This window comes from Amphiura filiformis, chromosome 12 (genome assembly GCF_039555335.1).
Source record: "Amphiura filiformis chromosome 12, Afil_fr2py, whole genome shotgun sequence".
In the NCBI taxonomy this organism is placed as follows: Eukaryota; Metazoa; Echinodermata; class Ophiuroidea; order Amphilepidida; family Amphiuridae; genus Amphiura; species Amphiura filiformis.
The window spans coordinates 61,015,783-61,036,251 of record NC_092639.1 but is presented as its reverse complement, the minus strand read 5'-3'; the positions used below and the strand labels follow the sequence as shown (position 1 = coordinate 61,036,251).

At 35.6% G+C, this 20,469-nt stretch overlaps 2 protein-coding genes across 2 annotated transcripts in view; both read left to right on the top strand.

Annotated features, from left to right (window-relative positions):
- LOC140166976 (uncharacterized) overlaps nucleotides 1-6,700 on the top strand; it is a 142,275-nt gene extending 135,575 nt beyond the window's left edge. Inside the window, 8 exon segments of the mRNA XM_072190459.1 lie at nucleotides 48-364; nucleotides 1,128-1,220; nucleotides 1,483-1,714; nucleotides 2,902-3,059; nucleotides 3,906-4,063; nucleotides 4,463-4,733; nucleotides 5,748-5,843; nucleotides 6,545-6,700. Coding sequence (XP_072046560.1) covers nucleotides 48-364; nucleotides 1,128-1,220; nucleotides 1,483-1,714; nucleotides 2,902-3,059; nucleotides 3,906-4,063; nucleotides 4,463-4,733; nucleotides 5,748-5,843; nucleotides 6,545-6,700 — 1,481 coding nt within the window.
- Nucleotides 6,701-6,766: 66 nt separating this feature from the next.
- The window catches only part of LOC140166536 (lipoxygenase homology domain-containing protein 1-like), a 107,389-nt gene continuing 93,686 nt past the window's right edge, over nucleotides 6,767-20,469 (top strand). Inside the window, exons 1-12 of the mRNA XM_072190020.1 lie at nucleotides 6,767-6,838; nucleotides 7,947-8,098; nucleotides 9,312-9,606; nucleotides 10,276-10,436; nucleotides 11,059-11,151; nucleotides 12,722-12,857; nucleotides 13,317-13,474; nucleotides 14,524-14,672; nucleotides 14,944-15,047; nucleotides 17,576-17,745; nucleotides 19,016-19,099; nucleotides 20,053-20,197. Of these exons, the coding sequence (XP_072046121.1) occupies nucleotides 8,081-8,098; nucleotides 9,312-9,606; nucleotides 10,276-10,436; nucleotides 11,059-11,151; nucleotides 12,722-12,857; nucleotides 13,317-13,474; nucleotides 14,524-14,672; nucleotides 14,944-15,047; nucleotides 17,576-17,745; nucleotides 19,016-19,099; nucleotides 20,053-20,197 (1,513 nt within the window). The 5' untranslated portion in view covers nucleotides 6,767-6,838; nucleotides 7,947-8,080. The remainder of the gene's footprint in view (nucleotides 6,839-7,946; nucleotides 8,099-9,311; nucleotides 9,607-10,275; nucleotides 10,437-11,058; nucleotides 11,152-12,721; nucleotides 12,858-13,316; nucleotides 13,475-14,523; nucleotides 14,673-14,943; nucleotides 15,048-17,575; nucleotides 17,746-19,015; nucleotides 19,100-20,052; nucleotides 20,198-20,469) is intronic.

Genomic DNA, 20,469 nt, shown 5'->3' with positions numbered 1-20,469 from the left:
TCCCTTCTAATTCTAACAAGTTCTAACGGTATTTTATCCAATGTCAGGTAAAGAAGAAGGTATGGGAACCAATGCCAACTTATCCATGGAAGTATATGGTGATAATGGAAGCACAGAAAAGATCATTCTTGGTCAAGACACTGATAACAAGGGTGATGAGAAGAAAGATAGTGGGAAGGAGAAGAAGGGAACAAAGGCAGAGAGAGGAAAACAAGAAAAGAAGAAGGATCCAAAGAAAGAGAAGGAGAAGAAAGAGAAGGAAAAGAAGGATAAGGAGAAGAAAGACAAGAAAAATAAAAAGGACAAGAAAGATGACAAGAAGGATGATATGAAATTCTCACCCGGATCAGTTCAACATTTTGATGTGAGTAGCAGTTTTCAAAATATGCAAGCAAATCAAAGGACATTATATAATATGAAGCTTTTAGCTATACCACAAATTTTTAATACTGCACAGTAATACCGTGGCATATTTTAAACGGGTGCTCACATTTTGCTTCAGTGCGTGCAACTCGTAGCATGTTACGTGGCATACCCGTGGGCGTGGGTAGACCAAAGCAGGTGTAATTGATTTATGCAGTTTGTTGTTATGTACCGCCGGCAAACATGATGAAAATGAAACAACTGGATTCTAAATGGCACCAACATATCTATTTTTGGTGCTTTGGCACTCAAAAGCATCAAAAAAGCTTCATATCGAACAGGCCTTCAGCTTGGTCAGTATTTTCATGACTCATGCAATATATTCTCGTATCACACTCAAAGCCATCCAATATTGTATAAATATTGCTTCAACATAAAAAGTCCCAAGTTTTGAGATATTTTCTCAAAATATCAAGAGCTGTATTAAGAACCACTGAAACAATACAAGGGTATGCTGTGTGTAATCATTTTAATACATTTATCATGCTGATTCCAAATATGGTCATGAAAATTTAGAATTCTGAAATTTCTGAATTTTGAAAGAAAATTTGAAATTTGCCGTCTGCATTCAACACCCGCGTGGAGAGGATTAAGCTATTCAAAATATCACATGGTACATTATTACGACAAACATAATTGCTGATTTTTATTGTTTTAAACTAGTTTTGAAATATAATTCTTGAAATATTGTGTTTATTTCCCAGGTTGATGTTGGTGAGATAGGCCCCATGTACAAGATCCGTCTGACACTGGAGACCAGCCAGGAAGACAGCAATCCTGCCATGTTTATTACAAAGGTAATGGTGACTGAATCATCTTAAAGAGAACAATAAGTTACTACTGTTATCCTTATTAGTTGTTTCATTACTTACCTATATTAAAAAAAATATATAAAAAAAAGCGCAGTGATTTATAGTGCGCTACACACAGGCACAACGCCTAGACGTTGATCCACAAGCCTCAGCACACTTTACAGGATATGATCATTTGTCCTGAATATGAAATATGTAAATAGAACAATATGAATTTTAACAGCAATACGTACTTCATTTATTTCAGATCAAAATGAAAGATCAGGATACAAACCAAGAATTCCATTTCTTTGTGAACCGATGGCTTCGTGAGGTAGCAGAAGAGGCTACAGATGAAGGAACTGAAAAGGGAGATGTATCCAAAGATAGCAAGAAAGAAGAGGAGGTGGAGAAGAAAGATGCAAATATTTCTTCCAGTGAGATAGATTCATTGATGATAGAAGTGCCTGCTATTAGACCAGACATTCCACCACCACAAGGTATGTGTGTTTGTTTAAATATATCAAGGGTTGAGAGCCCCAACTCACAATCACCTGCTCCCACAAAATGAGCATAAAGTTGCCAGGACACTATAGAAGATACAGTCCATTTAATCATGACAAAATGCAATAGAAAATAAAAGGCATTGTGAAGGAAATATTGTTTTTGAAGGCCAAATCAAGGAGCCAACTTTCTGCTCATTTTGTGAGAGCTGATCATAGTGAGTTACAGCTGAACCCCTCGATATGTTTGTATACAGAACAAGAGATGTCTTGTATGTCAGGGTTAGTTTTTTTCTTTGATTTTTCTAACAAGTTGGTACAATTTGGGTCAATATTGATCTAAAACTAGTTTATTTCATATACAGCCATCCCTAGAATGAAATCTCTTGATAAAAAAACCCACAAAGACCAAATTTCGAACATGTTAATTTTTTGTATACTCTGTCTCAAAAATTCAAAGCAAATAGATATATTTTATGATTTTCTCCAAAATGGCTGTTTTTACACCAAATCTGTGTTTATATTTAGGTTTCTTGATTCTTTTCTTTTCCCAAAATAAAATACTTTGATGTGTCGTCTGTGAATAATTAAGAAGTTGTGGTACTTTTGCTTCATGCATTACTGAGACTTTTAATTAGAATTATATTTGGTACCCATCATTTCAAAAGGTACCTTAAGGTGGGCATAACCTATATTGAGATACAGGTAAAATAACCTTGCAAAATATAATGAAAGTAACAAGAATAAAACTTGCACCTTTTTGTGATATATTCTCTTCAAATTTCACAAATGTGACATGATCTGGTCAATGGAGGCCAAAGGAGGTATTTTTGAAAATTGAGCTAATAAGGCAAAAATATACTGAAAACACCAAAGGTCTAGCATACTTGGTTATAAAATTATGCAGTTTTGTGATGTCTATTTTCTTATGTATTGTATTATTTTTTTACTCCATATTTTTCCCTTTATCTCGGGATTTGCTCTCTAAGGACAAGTTTAAATCTCAGTTTTGTCAAAGGGACCATTAAGGTACCTTTCAATATGACGAGTCACAACCTGCAATTCAATCAAAGATCACCAATTTGAAGGAAAAAATCATTAAAATGTTAATTTATGGAAGCTTGCCACTATGATCATTCAAAATTCTGTTAATTGAGATAATTTTATGGTTTTTTTTTTTTCAGTTTTAAAGTATGACCTAGCCTTGCAGACTGGTGACAGAGGTGCAGCCGAGACTGAGGCAGAGATATACCTTACATTGATTGGTGAGAAGGGAGATACTGGCAAGAGGCGACTACTCAAGTCTATGGCTAGTAACAAAGATGTGTTTGAACGGGGCAAGGTGAGTTTGTTGGATTGATGTTTTGTTTACTGGGGTGTTTGTTTGTGTGTCTACAGAAGGACTTTCATACATATTGAATTGTCTGTAATATATAGTAGTAGCCCTTCTATTTATTTATTACACTTTATCACTGGTATATACAATAATTATAATATAACATCAAAATATATTGCACATGAATATTCAAAAGTACATACATACAAAAAAAAGGAAGTTTAGATAAAATTTAGCACCAGTGAAAGGCAAGGACTAACAGGTGCAAAGCACCTCTAGGACAGTCCCACCAAAGATCAAAACAATGAGGACACCCTCCCCCCTCCCAAAAAATTGAAAAAAAAACCCAACACAAGCCTACAATCAGAACACTGGCAACATGTAACCCAAGAGCATGTGTTGTAAAATGGCTAGTAACCATTGACTAATACACCCATAATGTTTCCATTAAAAAGTGACCAAAATGCATTTTCCTTGCCATATCATGTGAGTTAAGCTTAAAACTGGCATTTGCTGTGCGTCAAATTCACACAATTACATGGATAAACCCTATTGTAAACTTCCATCTAGTTCATTATATTATGGTCAATTTTTCATTTATAGAACTATTTTTGAATGAAAATTGTAATGATAATATTAGCACCAATAATATCAATGCTTATGCAGTTGCACTGGCTGCCGCCATTTTGGACTTAAAACAACCACAATAAAAAATAAAAATAGAACCAGGAAGGGAACTGAAAGTGAGTCGTATTTCGACTTACATCAAAAGATTGCATGTCCCAAAGCCATCTATTTAATACAGAAAATATAATTCAGTATTATATACAATTCTGTTTATATTTCGCCCAGGTTGATCATTTCACTTTGGAAGCAGTTGACCTCCAGAGCTTGCAGAAGATAGTTGTTGGTCACTCTTCAGAAGGATATGGAGCAGGATGGTATCTAGACAAGATCATGGTCAAGGAATGCCCTGAAGCAACCAGTCAATATGTATTCCCATGTCATAGGTAAGAAACATGGTTGTAATAGGTTATTATGGGTAGGCCGATAATAGTACACATACGATAGTTCTTAGTCACACAGCACAAGGATATATGGTGCAGGCTGGTATCTAGACTCTAGAAAAGATCATGTTAAGCAATTTCTTGAAGCAACTAGTCAATATGTGGTCTCATGTCATGGGTAAGGAGCCTTGTTAAGATGAGGTATACTATGATCAGCAGCAATATGACTGTTTGTTAAATAATAACATTGTCAAGGCATGAATTTTGCAAAAATAGCAAAATGCACAAAGGTCAGATATCACAAAATATTCTGTGTGTGAAAAACCACAAGCACATGTTTCTTTCCGCGATGTAAATATAAATGACACCCACATACTTCTGCCTATTGTAATCTTTTCACAGGTGGTTAGACAATGAGATGGAAGATCGCAAGTTGGAGCGTGAGCTCAACTGCTTAGGCATAATGCCCTGTGACCCAGCCCCAGCCCCTGCTGACCCCGATAAACCCAAGTCTAAAGGTCAATGGAAAGTGTTTGTCCAGACAGGGGGTGAGCCGGATGCAGGGACCAAGGATAAAGTGATGTTGAGAGTGGTTGGAGAGAGGAGACAGGTAGCTGGACCATTTGCTTTGGAAGGGAAGGAGTTTGAAGCTAACTCAGAGACAGAATTTGAGGTGAGTATTTATGACACAATCTGATCCTATCACAAGCCAGTGGTGGCACTTATGAAATAAGATAAATAATTGCAGACATAATTAAAAAGACTATAGTTTGCGTCTGATGTCAGGGCAAAGGTGCGGAGTGATATTGGTTGCTGACCTGGGCAGTATGTCATTTTTGGTCTGGCTGACAGGATGTCATGCGCATACCAGTATTCAGTTTTCAATTATAGGCAAAAGTATTGAGGAAAAAGAATAAAATACATCAGAAAATTTGCAGCTAAGTGTGCTAGGGACACAAGGTTTTCGGCGATTACAATCTTGATTACTGGGCAAGTTAATGGTGATAATAATTTTATTTTCAAAATTCCCTCTTGTGGCCTGGTTCAATTAGATAATAGATAAAGTTGACATTATAAGGCAGATGTTGGTGGTCTTAACTCAATGTTTGAAAATGGTGTACAGTATCATGTTTTACATCTGAACTGTTTATATACACCAGGCACAAAAAGAAACTCGTCAGTTATATTCATCCTTGCTGTTCAATGACTTGATAATTTTGGATTATTCTGAAATATACATTTTGTTAATTGGACTTTGCTTTCTCATTTGACACCCTGTTTGTGAAAAACAAACAAGAATTGACCAAGAAATGCGCCTCCAAAGCCTCAAACCCCAAAATCAAAAGTTGCATTTTCAACGATTTTCAATGGGAACGCATCGTTGTATTGCACACAAGCACCACAGGTCAATCAATAAAGCACACAGTGTAACAGGCACAATTGAATCGTTAAAATTGCAACTTTTCATTTTGGGATTTGAGAGTTTGGAGGCGCATATCTTGGTCAATTCTTGCTCAATGTTCACGAACAGGGTGTCAAATGAGAAAGAAAAGTCCCATTAACAAAATGTATATTTCAGAATAATCCAAAATTATCAAGTTATTGAACAGCAAGGATGAATATAACTGACGAGTTTCTTTTTGTGCCTGGTGTATATCATGTTATCTGTGGTTACTATCTCATGCAGGTTAACATAGGTGACATTGGTGCTATTAGTAAGATAGAAATGAAACTAGTGAAAGCTGAAGGGAGTGAAGACTCGCCATCATGGTATCTAGAGCAGGTAAGTGAATCAGTACATTATGTTAGACCCTGGTCAGATGTACGTAATTGTAATTGCATAGTTTTTATTACCATGGTCCTACTATAGTTGACTAAACAATGTACGGTCACAGACTATAGTCAGGTAATGGTAGCTTTCATGCTGAAATGCATGATCTGATGACGCATTGCGCGGGTCACATGGTTGATTGTTTGTACTAACTATAGCCCGACCATAGTAACTTAGGCGCTAACGATGCTAATTAGCATTGTTGGGGAAACATGGTACGAACATAGTCCGACCATGGTCGCATGCGGTCATACGCTACCCGTACCATTTTAAATGTAACACTGACTAAGGTAAAGTAGATGGAGTGTGTTAATGGTAAAGACAAAAATTAAGTATAACAGTGACCACTTCAAGGAGATTAGGGTCAGGTTAGGATTAGTGTTAGCATTAAGAGATGGTGATGTTGAGATTGCTGTTAGGGTTAGGATGGGGGTTATTATTCTAAAATTGCTTTAAGTTTTAACAGGATTCAAAAGACAGAGGTCAAGAGGAAATAAATTCAAATTTCCAGTAGAGGTGTAATAATGTATGAAATATTACACAAGTAATCTATATACTTTTTCATTTAATTTTTATTGTATTAGCATCGGCGAGAACATAGTTGTTAGTAATTATTTTGCTTCATCACCTTCAATATCATTTTGTTTCTATAGGTGAAGATGAAAGATGTAGACACAGAAGAAGAGTTACAATTCCAATTTAACAAATGGCTAAGCAAAGACAAAGATGATAATAGTCAACTTTGTTATAAGTCTCCTGCTATACGCGATGGAGAGCCGTCCCTGAAAGGTAAGCAAAGACAAAGATGATAATAGTCAACTTTGTTATAAGTCTCCTGCTATACGCGATGGAGAGCCGTCCCTGAAAGGTAAGCAAAGACAAAGATGATAATAGTCAACTTTGTTATAAGTCTCCTGCTATACGCGATGGAGAGCCGTCCCTCAAAGGTAAGTAAAATGTGGAAGATTGTTTTGGGGGAGGCTGAGCTAGTTTTGCAAACTAAATTGCCTGGAGCAGGACTGGACCTGTTTTGCAGTAATTGGCAAAATTGATCATGACATTGAAGTAATAAATGAAACGATAGATGAGAATGAATTGTCAAAATTAACAGAATTACTAATTTGTTAATTTTCATGGCGAACAGCACCACTGTGTGATTGATTTCATTTTTAGCAAGTTTTGTAAAGTGCTTTAAAAAATGAACCACTCACTAACATAACATAGACCCCTGCGGCAAACTGGTTCACTTTACTTGCCATTTAAGTTTAAAAGACACTATCTGTGATTCATTAGGCTAATGAAAGCTGAAATGTTAAGTTTCCCGTCACATATTTTTTGATAGGTGCCTCTTTCATTATTCATTGTTTGACTGTATTTTATTGTTACCTATATTGTTGATGTATACCATGTCAAAACGGGTATTTATGCTTAGATTATCTTATCAGCCATTTAATATCAAGTGATTGAGAGAAGATTTCAGGTTTCTTTTTAAAATTAATATGAAAAGAAATGTACAGCTTCTGTAATCTCCAAGAACATGATGACAGAATCCTTCAAATTTTTCATTATTGACCACATCCTAAGAAAAACTGCAACATCCATTTGAATAGAGCTTTATATATTTTACAAGCATTGATTTTGTGTCAAATTTTAACATGAAATTACTTAGAGAGGTTTTTTGTTTTCTGTCTTTCATTTTTTATTCCTTGTACTTGGGTTTGGTGGAGCAGAGAAACATAGAAAACAACAAACCACAAATCAATAAGAATTTAAGTTACTCCTCAAATTTAAGATATTTTTACATTTTTACTGGGATCACTAATAGTGCTTTTAAATTGATAATGCTGTAAGATGTGAGAAACACTTGAATAGTTCTTACATATTTTCATTAGTTTTTGGTATTTCAGTGATTCAATATCAACATAGCCGACATGCAGAGAATGCAGACAGTGACATTGAAACCTGTGCTTAATCTTATGTTCAAGTATGATAACATTGGTACGATTTTTGTTTACCGATATAATGTTAATAATTATATTATATATTATATTGCAGTTATCCAATATCAACTCAGCCTGCATACAGGTGATAAGGAGAATGCGGACACAGATGGTGAAATATATGTCAAACTATTGGGAGACAAAGGAAACTCATGTAAAAACTTACTACGCAAATCTAATAATGATACGATGTTCCAAAAAGGACAGGTTAGTGGTCTGTATGCTTCAGGTCTTGCTGTCTAGATTTTAAAGGCGAGTGGTCAATCACTCGCTAGCATGCCTAGCGAATGGTCAAATCATTCTCTAGTTGTATGTAGTGGTTGAGTCACTCTCTAGGTTTGAAAGATCATTGATTCATGTTAGTATGAACCACGTACGCACTATCGTTTTCTGGGATTAAAGCTATAATTAAGTTAAATTGAATGAATACATTGAAAGAGCGGAAACTTGAATGTAAATTGGATTCAATTTTGGGAGATCGTGGTGGTTCGTATCGATCGAAATTTAGGGTCTATGGCGAGTGGAAAATGGCTCACTAGAAATTGAGTTTGGGCTAGCGGAGGCGAGCGAGAGCGATCGCTCACCTCAAACGGCAAGGCATGTACTTGATTATCAGCCAGATTTATTAATACTATGATCAGACCTTGAAATTAGGTGGACCCTTAGGACAGATCCCTTACAAATAAGTGAAGGCCCTGGAACTCATGGAGAAACTTACTGTGCAAATCTAATAATAACAAGTTACTCCAGAATGGACAGTTTAGTGTTCTGTATGCTCGATTATCAGCCAGATTCATTAATACTATGATTAGGCCTTGAAATTAGGTGGACCCTTAGACCAAATACCCTTACAAATATGTGATATGATCAAGGGGAATGAGTCACATGTCAGCAATTTTCAATTTGAAGTTTCTTACATCATTTTCTGGCAGTTTACAAATGCTACATTTTGATGCAAACCCCATCAAAATTGGACATCCGGTTACCGGGTTATGAGCAATTTATCAATGGCTGAAAACAATATAAAACAAAAGAATTTGAACACTGTTTCTGCCAATATCTCAGAAACAATATTAGCGACATCCGACTCATTCCCCTTGATCAGGTCACATATATGAAAGCCCTGGAACTCATGTAGACACTTACTATGCAAATCTAATAATTCCAAGATGTTTCAGACTGGATAGGTTTGTGGTCTGCTTGGTCCATGTAGAAGCTGGTAAATCAATACGGTTTCATTTCCCTTTATTGTCATGGATGCAAATCTGTGTTCTTGTCTGTAGGTTATTGCATGATTTCTTTTATATAATTATATTGACAGATTTATCCACAAGATGGTCAAAAATTATGTCACACTGACGACCTCCATTGTCCAAGTGTTTTAAAAGCACATTTGTATTTATGCTTATGATTTCTATAGGTTGACATATTCACCATTGAAGCGATAGAATTAGGTAAAGTTCATTCCATACAACTTGAGAACACATCACAAGATCCCAAACAAACCTGGTTCCTGGACATTGCAACATTCAAAATTATGGAGAAATCGGAAGGGAATGATAAGGAAGGAGAGAAGAAAGATGAGGAAAAGGCAGCGGAAGGGAAAAAGCAAGATAACAAGCTAGAGTATCTTTGTCAGAGATGGATTGGAGTGTCTGATGCAGAGTCTGATGAACTCAAAGATGCGGAGTCTGAAACAACTCTATTGGTGCAAGGTAAATGTCTAGTTATTAAGTTAAAAGGGTATTTCGTGATCCACAGCCTCATCCCCCCAAAAAAAAAAAAAAAAAGTTGAGATTTTTATACACTGGAATACTCTGGCTACATAATGTTTATGTACAAAATATTTCTTGCAGATTAATTCGTTTAGCAAAGATATTGCAAAATTTGAATTTCGTTCTGGTGCACCAGAACGAAATTACAACGTATTGTCTATGGAGCAGTGTAATACACATAATCATGCATAACTCGCAAAACGCAAAATCGGAATCAACTGAAATTTTGGGAATATGCTTTTTGCGTGGATATGTACTGAAAAATGTCATAAAAAGAGGATGCTAGGATCACGAAATACTCCTTTAACAGGTAAAAACGAAGAAAAATAAATGTATTGGACACAGTTTAACTCAAACTGATGTTACTGAACTTGATGATCACATGAGGTCATGGTCTTGGCAATTTTATGTGACAAAATTGGTTGGTATACTGGTGCAATTTCGTCAGTCATATCACATATAGAAGTTTAATACCATTTTAAACAAAATCAAATGTGATGTGTCAGATATTTTTGTTTTACAATCTTACAAAAGAAAAAAACAATTCTCTGAAGAGCATAAATAGTTTCAGTCACACTGAAAATAAAATCATTTATTATCTTTAAACAGAAACCATGAAGTGTACTGTGATTACCAGTGATTTACCAGACTGTGGTACTGACTGCCAAGTGTCCATTACTATAAGTGGTGACCTGGGGAGGTCAGAGGTCATGACCTTAGACAATGGACAAACAGATAATTTCCAGCCTGGTAAAACTGCTGAATTTGAGGTAAGTGTACTTAATTAAGAAGAAAGGTCTTTCATTTTGGGATTCAATCATGTTTCACCATTGTTCATCAGTCTTTAACAATGATGTGTCCGTGTTATCTGCATGGTTTATTGTGTACGGGCAGGTTTAGCTTTGCTTGAACGAAGTAAGCCAAGTAGACATGCTTGACACAAGTTGTTGAACAACGATTGTATCCCTTTCAAAAACAAAAACAAGCAAAACTGATAATAACAGGAATTATAACACATTTGTAATGTAACCAAATGCGGTGGGGTGGCAGAAATAGTATTGCCAATTTTTGCCATTAACATTTTTGGCAAATGTTAAAATGGAATGGTATAGTAATAATAGCATTGCAAAGTTTACCCTCTCAAAATTATGTTACACACGGCAACAAGCAAACACTTAGAAAGGTTTGCAGGGCATAAACCACTGAAATATCTGGAGTGTTTCACCTCCTTGACTAATATTCAGGCATGGCACAGTCAATGTAATTCATAGACGTGGGCCTAATTCATAGTCATTCTGCAACATATATGTTAAAAAATTTTGTAATCATTAATTAAATAATAAAAGCAAAATGGATGTTCATTTATGTTTTTTACAACATTCTTGATTACAGCTCCCACGATTGCCTTATGTAGGCAGCCTGACTAAGCTTTGTGTCGAATTGACAGGAGAAGTATCAGATGAGAAAGCTTGGCATCTCAAACAGGTAGGTCTCAGTCATTTAATTTGCAATTCAAAAATGAAGTATGGGTATATCTTGCTGTAAAAAGTATAATTTTGTTGCACCACATTTTGAGAATCACAGGAGTTCTATCTTCAACCTTGAATTATGATAAGGATAATGAACTGAGTGCAATGCATTCGTCAAGATAATTGCACGCGCCGTAGAGTTATTGCATTTAGCTCAAGAGCCGATAGGCTCAAGAGCTAAATGCAATAACTCCATGGCAAGTGCAATTATCTTGACAAATGCATTTGCACGAGTACATTATCCGTCATACACTTTGAGTGTAGGCCTATTAAAACAATAGGCAATATAAATTGCTGCATTCATTATATTAGTTTTAATATTAGGGAAAATATCTTACATTTTAAAAACACCGTCAGGCCATTGACCAGCTAGGTAGCGTTTAACTGGTAAAGAAAATCAATCCCTGTATAAGTTAGCTATCAATGGTATCGATTGCGCCTTACGCATACTTTAGTAACTTATTCACGCATGGTTTGTAACCAATTGACTTTATGTTGTGATCATTTAATATCGTGGTTTCAAACACAGAGAGCACTGAACCAGTTCACCTGGAAACGATTGATTTAGATGTCCGACTAGTACTACGGTGAATTGAGATGAGAGAAAAAACATATCAATATCAACTGGACTTTATAGCTCTATAATTTGAACTTTAAAATCTACTTATATTAAAACACACGACATTGGGATTTTACAATTTGTTCAGTATTATAAAGCATGATCATGATATTATGCGCTAGTGTGTGTTTCCGGCCCGCCATGTTATTTTAGATATAGGCCTACATGTATTTCATTTGTAAAATGCTGAATATTTTGCAATGGTGTCATCTTGTATAATTATGATCCACCTGTTTTTGGCCCTTTTTAATTAATAGAAGCTCGATTATTCTCATTTGATGTTTGATTTATTTGAGGTCATTAATCATAATTTATGACAATGATATTTGCAAAATAGAACACCGCTTGTAACTATACCATTTTAACACCACAGAATGTATATTCGTACTTTTTGATGGTATATATATCAAACAGACAATTATATAGTTATGTGACCTCTGTGTCGAAAGCGCCACCTAACTCTACTATATAGTTATGTGAAACTAGTATTTCTAGTATTTGAGCGTGCACGTATTATCTAGAATCTATTGTTTAGCGTGCGGGTTTTAGATAATTTGGGCTATGAAGGGTAGTTCGCGAAAATAATGCACGGGAGAAGAATACATAACGATGAATAGAAACGGGCACTAGAAGTGTATTGCCAGTTAACCAATCAATAAATCAACTAATCAACTAATCAATTAATAAGACAGATTGCCTGCCTGTCTGCCTGCCAACCAATCCTATACACCATTTAAAGGAAAAAGGCATGAGAGCAGAGCAAAGAGTTCAAAGAATAGAGACCTTTGTTCTAACACACAAACTGCCCATAATAAAACAGCACACATTGGCATTATGTCAAATTCAGTATTAAATTGCATGACAACTTAGTTTCAATCATAATAATTGTGTGTGTTTTTTTTTTCAGATCCTTCTTGAAGACATCAGTACAGGTACAATTTACCCATTTGATTTTAATTGTTGGTTATCGAAATCAAAGGAAGATAGCAAAGGTATCTTTGTTGAAAGGCCAGCCCTGGTACAGAACCAAGAGCCTCTTCCTGGTGAGTAAATTATCTAATAGTTATATCAACTATAATTCACCTTAAATTTGATAGTGATGCCAGTACGTTTACCCGGTTGCGTCACAAGCATGCCAACAAACTGCCCAATGGATACACTCTTCTACGGGATTAGGTTAGCGTATCCTCTGCAATACTTCAACCAGGCAAATATGCACATACATTACCAACAAACGTGAGGTGAAACAATGTAAATTTAGTTAATACACAGTAGTGAAAATGTAAAAAAATGCCTGTTATATGTTCCTTTGATCATTCAAAAATGCTAATATAACATAATTGCTGCCGGGAGCATTTCCTGTGGCTCCACCTAAGTTGGACTTTATTTAGGCGAGCCTCTGGACCCCACCTGTATATCACATTTTGATTTAACAAAAAAGCTTGCAAGGTATCCAAATAATATAAACCAAAATCTCTCTCCCTATCATTTCTTTCCTCCAGTAATTGCCTATCAGCTGCAAGTGTTCACTGGATTGGAGGAGAAAGTTACTACAGATGGAGATGTATATGTTACCATCAATGGTAGTCATGGCAACACAGGAAAGAGGAAACTATACCTTAATGATAATGGAGAGAAACCATTTGACAAATCTGAAAAAGTAGGTATCATCATAGATTAAAGCAGTACAGATAGGTCACCAACAGACAAAGTCTGTATGCTCTGTATGCATTGACTATTTTCACTTATTCACAAGGGCAGATCTTTCTATCGGCTGTGTCTTAACAACTTTTACAGGCATTGCGTACCTTTGAAGACTGTGCTTTAAAAAATATGTGTCACAGTTTGGTATGTGACACGGCATGGAACAATTTGCCCTCATTATGAGATGCTGCTGGACTTTGCCACTTGGTGCACTGTTTGTTTATTGTCTATGGGTGTAATTTACTCTTTGGAAAAGTTAATCAGGACTGATTTAATTTAATTAAATATCCGATTATGTTGTAAAAGTCCAGAATTTTTCTTACATTTTAAATTTATTATCTTGTATTATATTATGTGGAAGATTTTATCAGTAAGGCCTCCAAAAATATTGTTTGATTGGCGTAACCCGACCGACCCTAAGAGTAGGCCCAACCCTAGACTTTTTTTTTGCAAAATAAAATAATTAAAAAATAAAGAAATTAAAAAATTTCAAATGAATTTTTAAAAAAAGAAGAAAACAATTTCCAATGCCTATATCAAATGCAATTTACAGCTTAAAAAGTTTTTTTTTTTTTAAATCCGACCTACCTACCCTATTTTTTTTATGTTACGCCAATCAAACAATTTATTTTTTGAGGCCTAATACTCTGATCTAGCAGCTGCGCCACCTCTGGCAAGCCTCCTACACTCATCTCCTTTTTAAAAAAATGATATTTTGAGTTGGTAATTAGTAATAAATCACAAAAAAACTTGATATGAATACAAATCAGTGTGAAAAATAATGCTATATTTTTTATTTTTGAAGATTTTATGTTTTCTACTCTCCCCCTTCTCCTCCAAGCAGTGTTGAGGGTAGACATATAGCAAATCATGTCACTACATTCAGCACTCAAAATTGCTGAACGGGAGCAGGGAAAGGTGTGAAATGCATGATAAAGTGTCCCAACATTTTCGCGCATGATTGATAAATAATTTTTAAAAAATGATGTTTTTTTTGTTTTCTAGACTGATGTTTTCACCATTGAAGCAGTGTCAATAGGGGAACCCAAACAGTTAGCAGTACACAAAGAAGGCTCTAGTCACTTGCAGTTGAATAAGATTGTGTTGAAAGAAGGACAGTATGCTCCTAAGGAGTTAGAGTTCCAATATTCAGAGTAAGTTTGTTTATGCTGTTTGTATTACCACCAACAGTGGGAGGCGGTGCCAAGGGGAGGGGCATGGTGGTTTTATCCTCTCTACCCCAGATTTAGGCTTTCCCTTCCTTTGTAAAAAATCATCCAAATTCCACAATTTAGAACATTTTACCACATCCAAACAAAATTTTAAAGTTGAGACAACTTTAACTAGACAACTTGTTTCAAATTCTGAACCTTTTAATCTAATTTATTTTTTCTATCGTAAACAAAATTTTGTTTATCTTTATAGTTGGATAGGAGACAACAAAGAGCCAATAGAGGCAAGTAGCATAGAAACAAGACCAAGTGAAATGGTGGAACCTCTGCCAGAGGGAGAATCACAGCCTGAGACAAGTAAGTAATGTCTTATATTAAAGAGATTATCGGTGATTTAGTAGATCAGAATCCCCTAAAATTCATCAAAATTTAGAGTTTTGCTTTTTTGGAACAAACATAGTTGTGCCAGTGAATCAAACAAAATAGACAAGTGTGTAATTCAGGCCCATAGCCAGGGGGTGCGGAGGTGCAACGCATCCCCTCAAAAATGCCAAAGGCCCAAAAAGTGCCTTTTTTTGACCCATAAAGTCCCATTTGTGAGCGTAGCGAGTGAAAAAATAAAGGTTTTTTTATGCCTTCTTGGTCCAAAAATGTCCAAATCCACCCCCAGTCCAAAAAGGTCCAAATTTTTTTTAAAAAAAGGTCCACTCTTTCAAAATCAGCTCCCCCAAAATAAATCCTGGCTACGGGTCTAGTGTAATTATTATGATGAAGACAAAATCTGGCATTCAAAATGAAGGTAGGATATTATTAGTACTTTTATTATCATGCAAGTTTAGCTGTCGAATATGGAAACCATGGTAAACATACTGTGTGCCAGCTACAGACTAACACAGAGTATTCACCAACAGGTAAAGTCCCAACATCACCTGTTAACGCGGCTGTGTACTCTAGCCATTGTTTCTTTCTCAAAATTGTGTTTTTATGATATGTTTGTACCTTGTTATGTTTTTTATAAATACAAGGAATGAAAATCCAGATTTGTAAACTCCAACTGCAATATTTTAAGGATTTTATTTCACTATTCCACTCGTGTTTGAAATTGAAAAGGAAAGAAAATCTTTGTTGTACCAGCAAGGTACACGCAAGCAACAACTCATCGCGTTATGATCGCGCAATTTGTTAACGCACAAATACGCGACGCTTATCTGCATGTGTGGCGATCTTATGGAAACACCACGGAAGCACTGATTTCACAAAACCTAGTGGTCAAATGGCTCCGTTTTAGCTGATAAAATGTGGGTTTTTCAAGTTCTTTCCCGATTTAAATATCAAGTTATGAATGGATTTCGCTCAAACTTCTCAAGGGGCTGTGGATTTACCCGATGTTCACGTAATATAAGTTTCAAAACGAAAACTGTCGTGATTCTCCTGTGAGATTCGATGAAAGTGCAAGACGTGACCACTTTAAACTTCAACGGCCATTATTTCAATGATCATTTTCTCGGTAAAATGACGATTTAGGTACTACGATAACTCAATAAATACAGCATCTATAGGTAAGCAAATATGATCATCGTAAAAAGCATGATCGACTCAAGAAACGGTTTTCTCATTTTTTATATTTTGGTCTATTTCCGCTTTTGTGCATTCATTTTGTGCAACTCGGCGCTTTTGCATTTTAAAAAGTTCATTTTGATGCCTTATATGGTCAATATCTCAAAAAATAAGGCCAATATCAAAAAAATAAAAAAACCGTTTTTGGTATGGAGCCTCAAGATTGAGTTAAAAACAAAATAAAATATTTTGGAAAGAGTGTTTTTTGTTATGTTGTACCTAAAAAATATTGACAAAAACTCACTTTTTTGTGATTTTCTTCAAAATTGTTGTTTTTACCCCAAATCTGTATTTATATTAAGATTTATTGATGTCTTGCCTTCATAAAATGTATACTTTTATATGTTTTATGCGAATAATTACAAAGTTATTGCACTTTTACTACATGCATGTCTGAGAGTACACAGCCACCTTAATGAGTGCCAATCGTCATTTGAAGTCCGAGAGATGAAACTGCTATACCCATACTGCATATTTTTACAGTCTTTCACATAAACCGGAAGACACAATGCTCTATTATGTAACACGAAGGCACGCAACGCTGGCATGATTTGATAGACAAAAGTGATTGGCCCTCATGAATATGCGAGAATTCATAGCATACAAAGCACAGGACTGTGGCTGTTGGTGAAGTCTGTTTTAATCTACACTGTGGATAGCAATTTATACTGCAATGTTTCTGAAATAAACATGAGATATTATTTATGATTGTTGATCATTTGGTGGAGCAGTAAGACAAAATATTTTGTACAGAAAATCTGTGATTGATCCCAGACTGAGCCACATGCATTAGGCTTGCGATCACATAGAAGTATACTGTATACGGTATTCGCTATATGCTATTCGATCAGGCGAGTATAGGTCAGTTTGCCAATTTTAAAACTAAACCTTCATCTAATCAAATGCTTGTAACTTTACTTCTTGAGGTCACATTGTATTCAATGAGGTGTCATAATGTGCAGAATTATATAGTGCATCTATTACAAAAATAAAATTACCCACATATAGTTTACTTTTAAAATTAAGACGATGCACTAAACGCACACGATTCCCACTATACTATACTATACGGTTTTTTCAAATAGTGCCCTCTTATGTGAGCTGGTACTATGAAATTGCCTTGCTCGATTTAGCTATGTGCGTGCACCTGCAAAAGCGTGCACTGTATACCCAAATAGTATACTTCTATGTGAACGCAGCCTTATGAACCAATAATGTTGTTTGTATATCTGCCTTTTGTTAACCCATCTTTATCTTTTTTTCTGTAGAAGGTAAATGGGAGCTATTCATCACCACCGGTAGTGAGGATGATGCAGACACAGATTCACCTGTCAAGCTGACTGTGTTTGGAGATAAGGGAACCAGCGATGCCATCATACTAGGGGAAGACATACCAACAGATCAGAAATTCAGGACAGGTGCAACCGACAGATTTGAGGTAAATAATTTGGTGTATAAAATGAAGATCTCATATGCCGTTTGGTAGCAATTTTGAACAAAATCGTAAATGATAATGAATATATTTAACAGAACAAATCTACTGTACTGCTTTACTCCACTGTGCCCTAACTGTCATAAATCTTGCAAACTCCAATCATAACCTTATTTCTTACCGTAAGCATAATTCTAACCCTATAAAGATAACCCTATTCCTAACCTTGATTTCAACTCTTTAATTTATCTTAAAACTAAAACAAAAGATTTGATATGTTAAAGTTTTGTAGTGAAGTTCTTATGCTAAAGTTTGTTCGGCTTATATAAGGCGGAAATTGTTTGGCTTTTATTACTGTGTGAGTTAATAAAGTCCCAACTCACGCTCGCATAAATTCACATAAGCGTACGATAGTCACGCATTACGCAACGCACAATGAGCGCAAGCACTGCGCCCAATAGCGCGCATGCCATTCTATATCAATACACGTTGTTATGAGTCTTATTTTTTCTGCCTTATATAAACCGAACAAACTTTATAAGATTGACTTATGGATTAATTTTTTGCTATGTATGGTTGTGGTCAGAACTTAAACATGTTTAATTACTTAAATGCCTATCCGCACGATTGTAAAAATCAATCACAATTCAGATTTATGGATGTGCTAACATAGCCTGCTTGAGGTTCAGCCAAAAGTTGTGTATTTAAGACAAAATAAGGCATTTACATGTAATCTAATTTACATACTGTCAGTATATAAATTAGCTACATATATTTGAATGTGGATTCAGCTTTGTCAATTCTGTTTTCTTCGTTTTTTGCCAAATTTTTCATTTCAAAAATATCAAATTTAGGCAATCTCTAAACAATTTTAATTTTTTTACAATTGCGCCGGGATCACTGAATGGGTCTTTTACCATTGTTTCTTCTCACAAAAATTGTTTTTCTATTTACTTGATTTTGAGGGCACGGTGGAGCAGTAGGCCTCGGCTCATAATTGTGAGAGAGCATGTGGTTGTTGGTGCAGTCCACATGGCCCAACATGTTATGCACCGGGGCAAAGCACTATACTTCAGTTGCATCACTCTACATAGGTGTAATGAGGAGCTGTTAGGGGATAATTGCCATATAGGTGTTGAGAGCAGCAGCTGTGTTACAGTTGCACCCTTCTTAAAGCGAAATGATTCTGACAACGGAATAAATTATGCATAAAAAGGTGCATGTAAACTATCGGCATTTATTTATTTATTCTTCCATTTATTTTAACATTTTATAGGTATCCATCGGAGACATCGGTCGTATTGATAAGATCCAACTTGAGCAGGAAAGTGACAAAGTAGATGACTGGTTTATTGAGAAGGTAAAAATAACTTGGCACCTGATACTGTCAACTCTCCATTTCAAGGAAAATGGAATATTCCAATTAAAATCTACATACTCTCTATGGAAGACATGACCTTAGTCTTCCACACGGGGGGTGTACATATCAAATGGAGTCACCGATTCAGGTAACCCCATTTAAAATTCACACTCCCTGTGTGGGAGATTAAGGTCACATCTTCCATAGGAGGTGTATGGATTTCAACTGAAAAAGCCCAATTCAAGCCTAATATGTTAATTCCTTTTGCCATAGTTTTAGTCATTTTTTTCAATGACCCTCACATGGTAAAAGGATGTAGCATGTAAAGACAATAATGAGGAAGATACTTTCTTTTGGCAAAATATGTATTATACAGTTAACCAACCTATGACAAAAGACAGTAACATTGTATGTTACAACCCTTTTCCATGTGAGATAACCTTAAACATTTCAAAAGGAAGTAAAATGATAGTGTTATAAATATCATATTTTGGCACTGTTTCTGTGTATTTACCTTTTTCAACTTATATCGAAGCCAACCTCAAACATGGCAAAAGGAAATAAATTGCTAATGTAAATAAAACATTTTTTACCATATTAGGGCTACGAAATGGGCTTTTCCTGTTGAAATCCATACACCCCCTGTGGAAGACATGAAACCTTATCTCCAACACAGTGGATTTGAATTTTAAATGGGTTACATAAAAGGGTGAATCCATTTGAAATCTTAATCCCCCAGTGTGGAAGATTAAGATCATGTAGTCCATAGGGGGTGTATGGATTTTAACTGGAATAGCCCAATGCTTCACCCTTCTAAATTGACACAACACATTATCTGCACTCTTTTTCTAAACATAAACCTAACCAGTAAATGTAAAACTAATATTCCTTTACAAAGTATTGTAAAATTTATTCAAGACTTAAAAATGTTATATTGGTAATTTGTTCGTCAGGTCAAGATGGTAGACATGGACACTAAAGCCACATTCAGTTATAAACCAAGATGTTGGCTGGATTGGAACCAGGGACCTGGAGCTGAGGAGTATAGGGATATAGCATTGGAAATACCAGCATTATGGCCTGAAGATGATAAGAAAGGTAGGGTTGCTAGATATTAAAGATATTAGATTGACTGCTCAGTGCCAGAAGTGGGTAAGTGCAATAAGTGCCCTGTGAACATTTGGTAATTTACATACAGCATATTGTACTCATCTACACATGGCAGCTACTGCACTTACCCACTTCTGACACTGAGCAGTTGAGATACTTGTTAAAGTAATTCCTGGCCTCTTTACTCAAAACTAAAGTGTGTAACTATCATCATTCTAAATAATGCGGAATAGTATATTTTTTCGAGTGTCAGCCAGGGC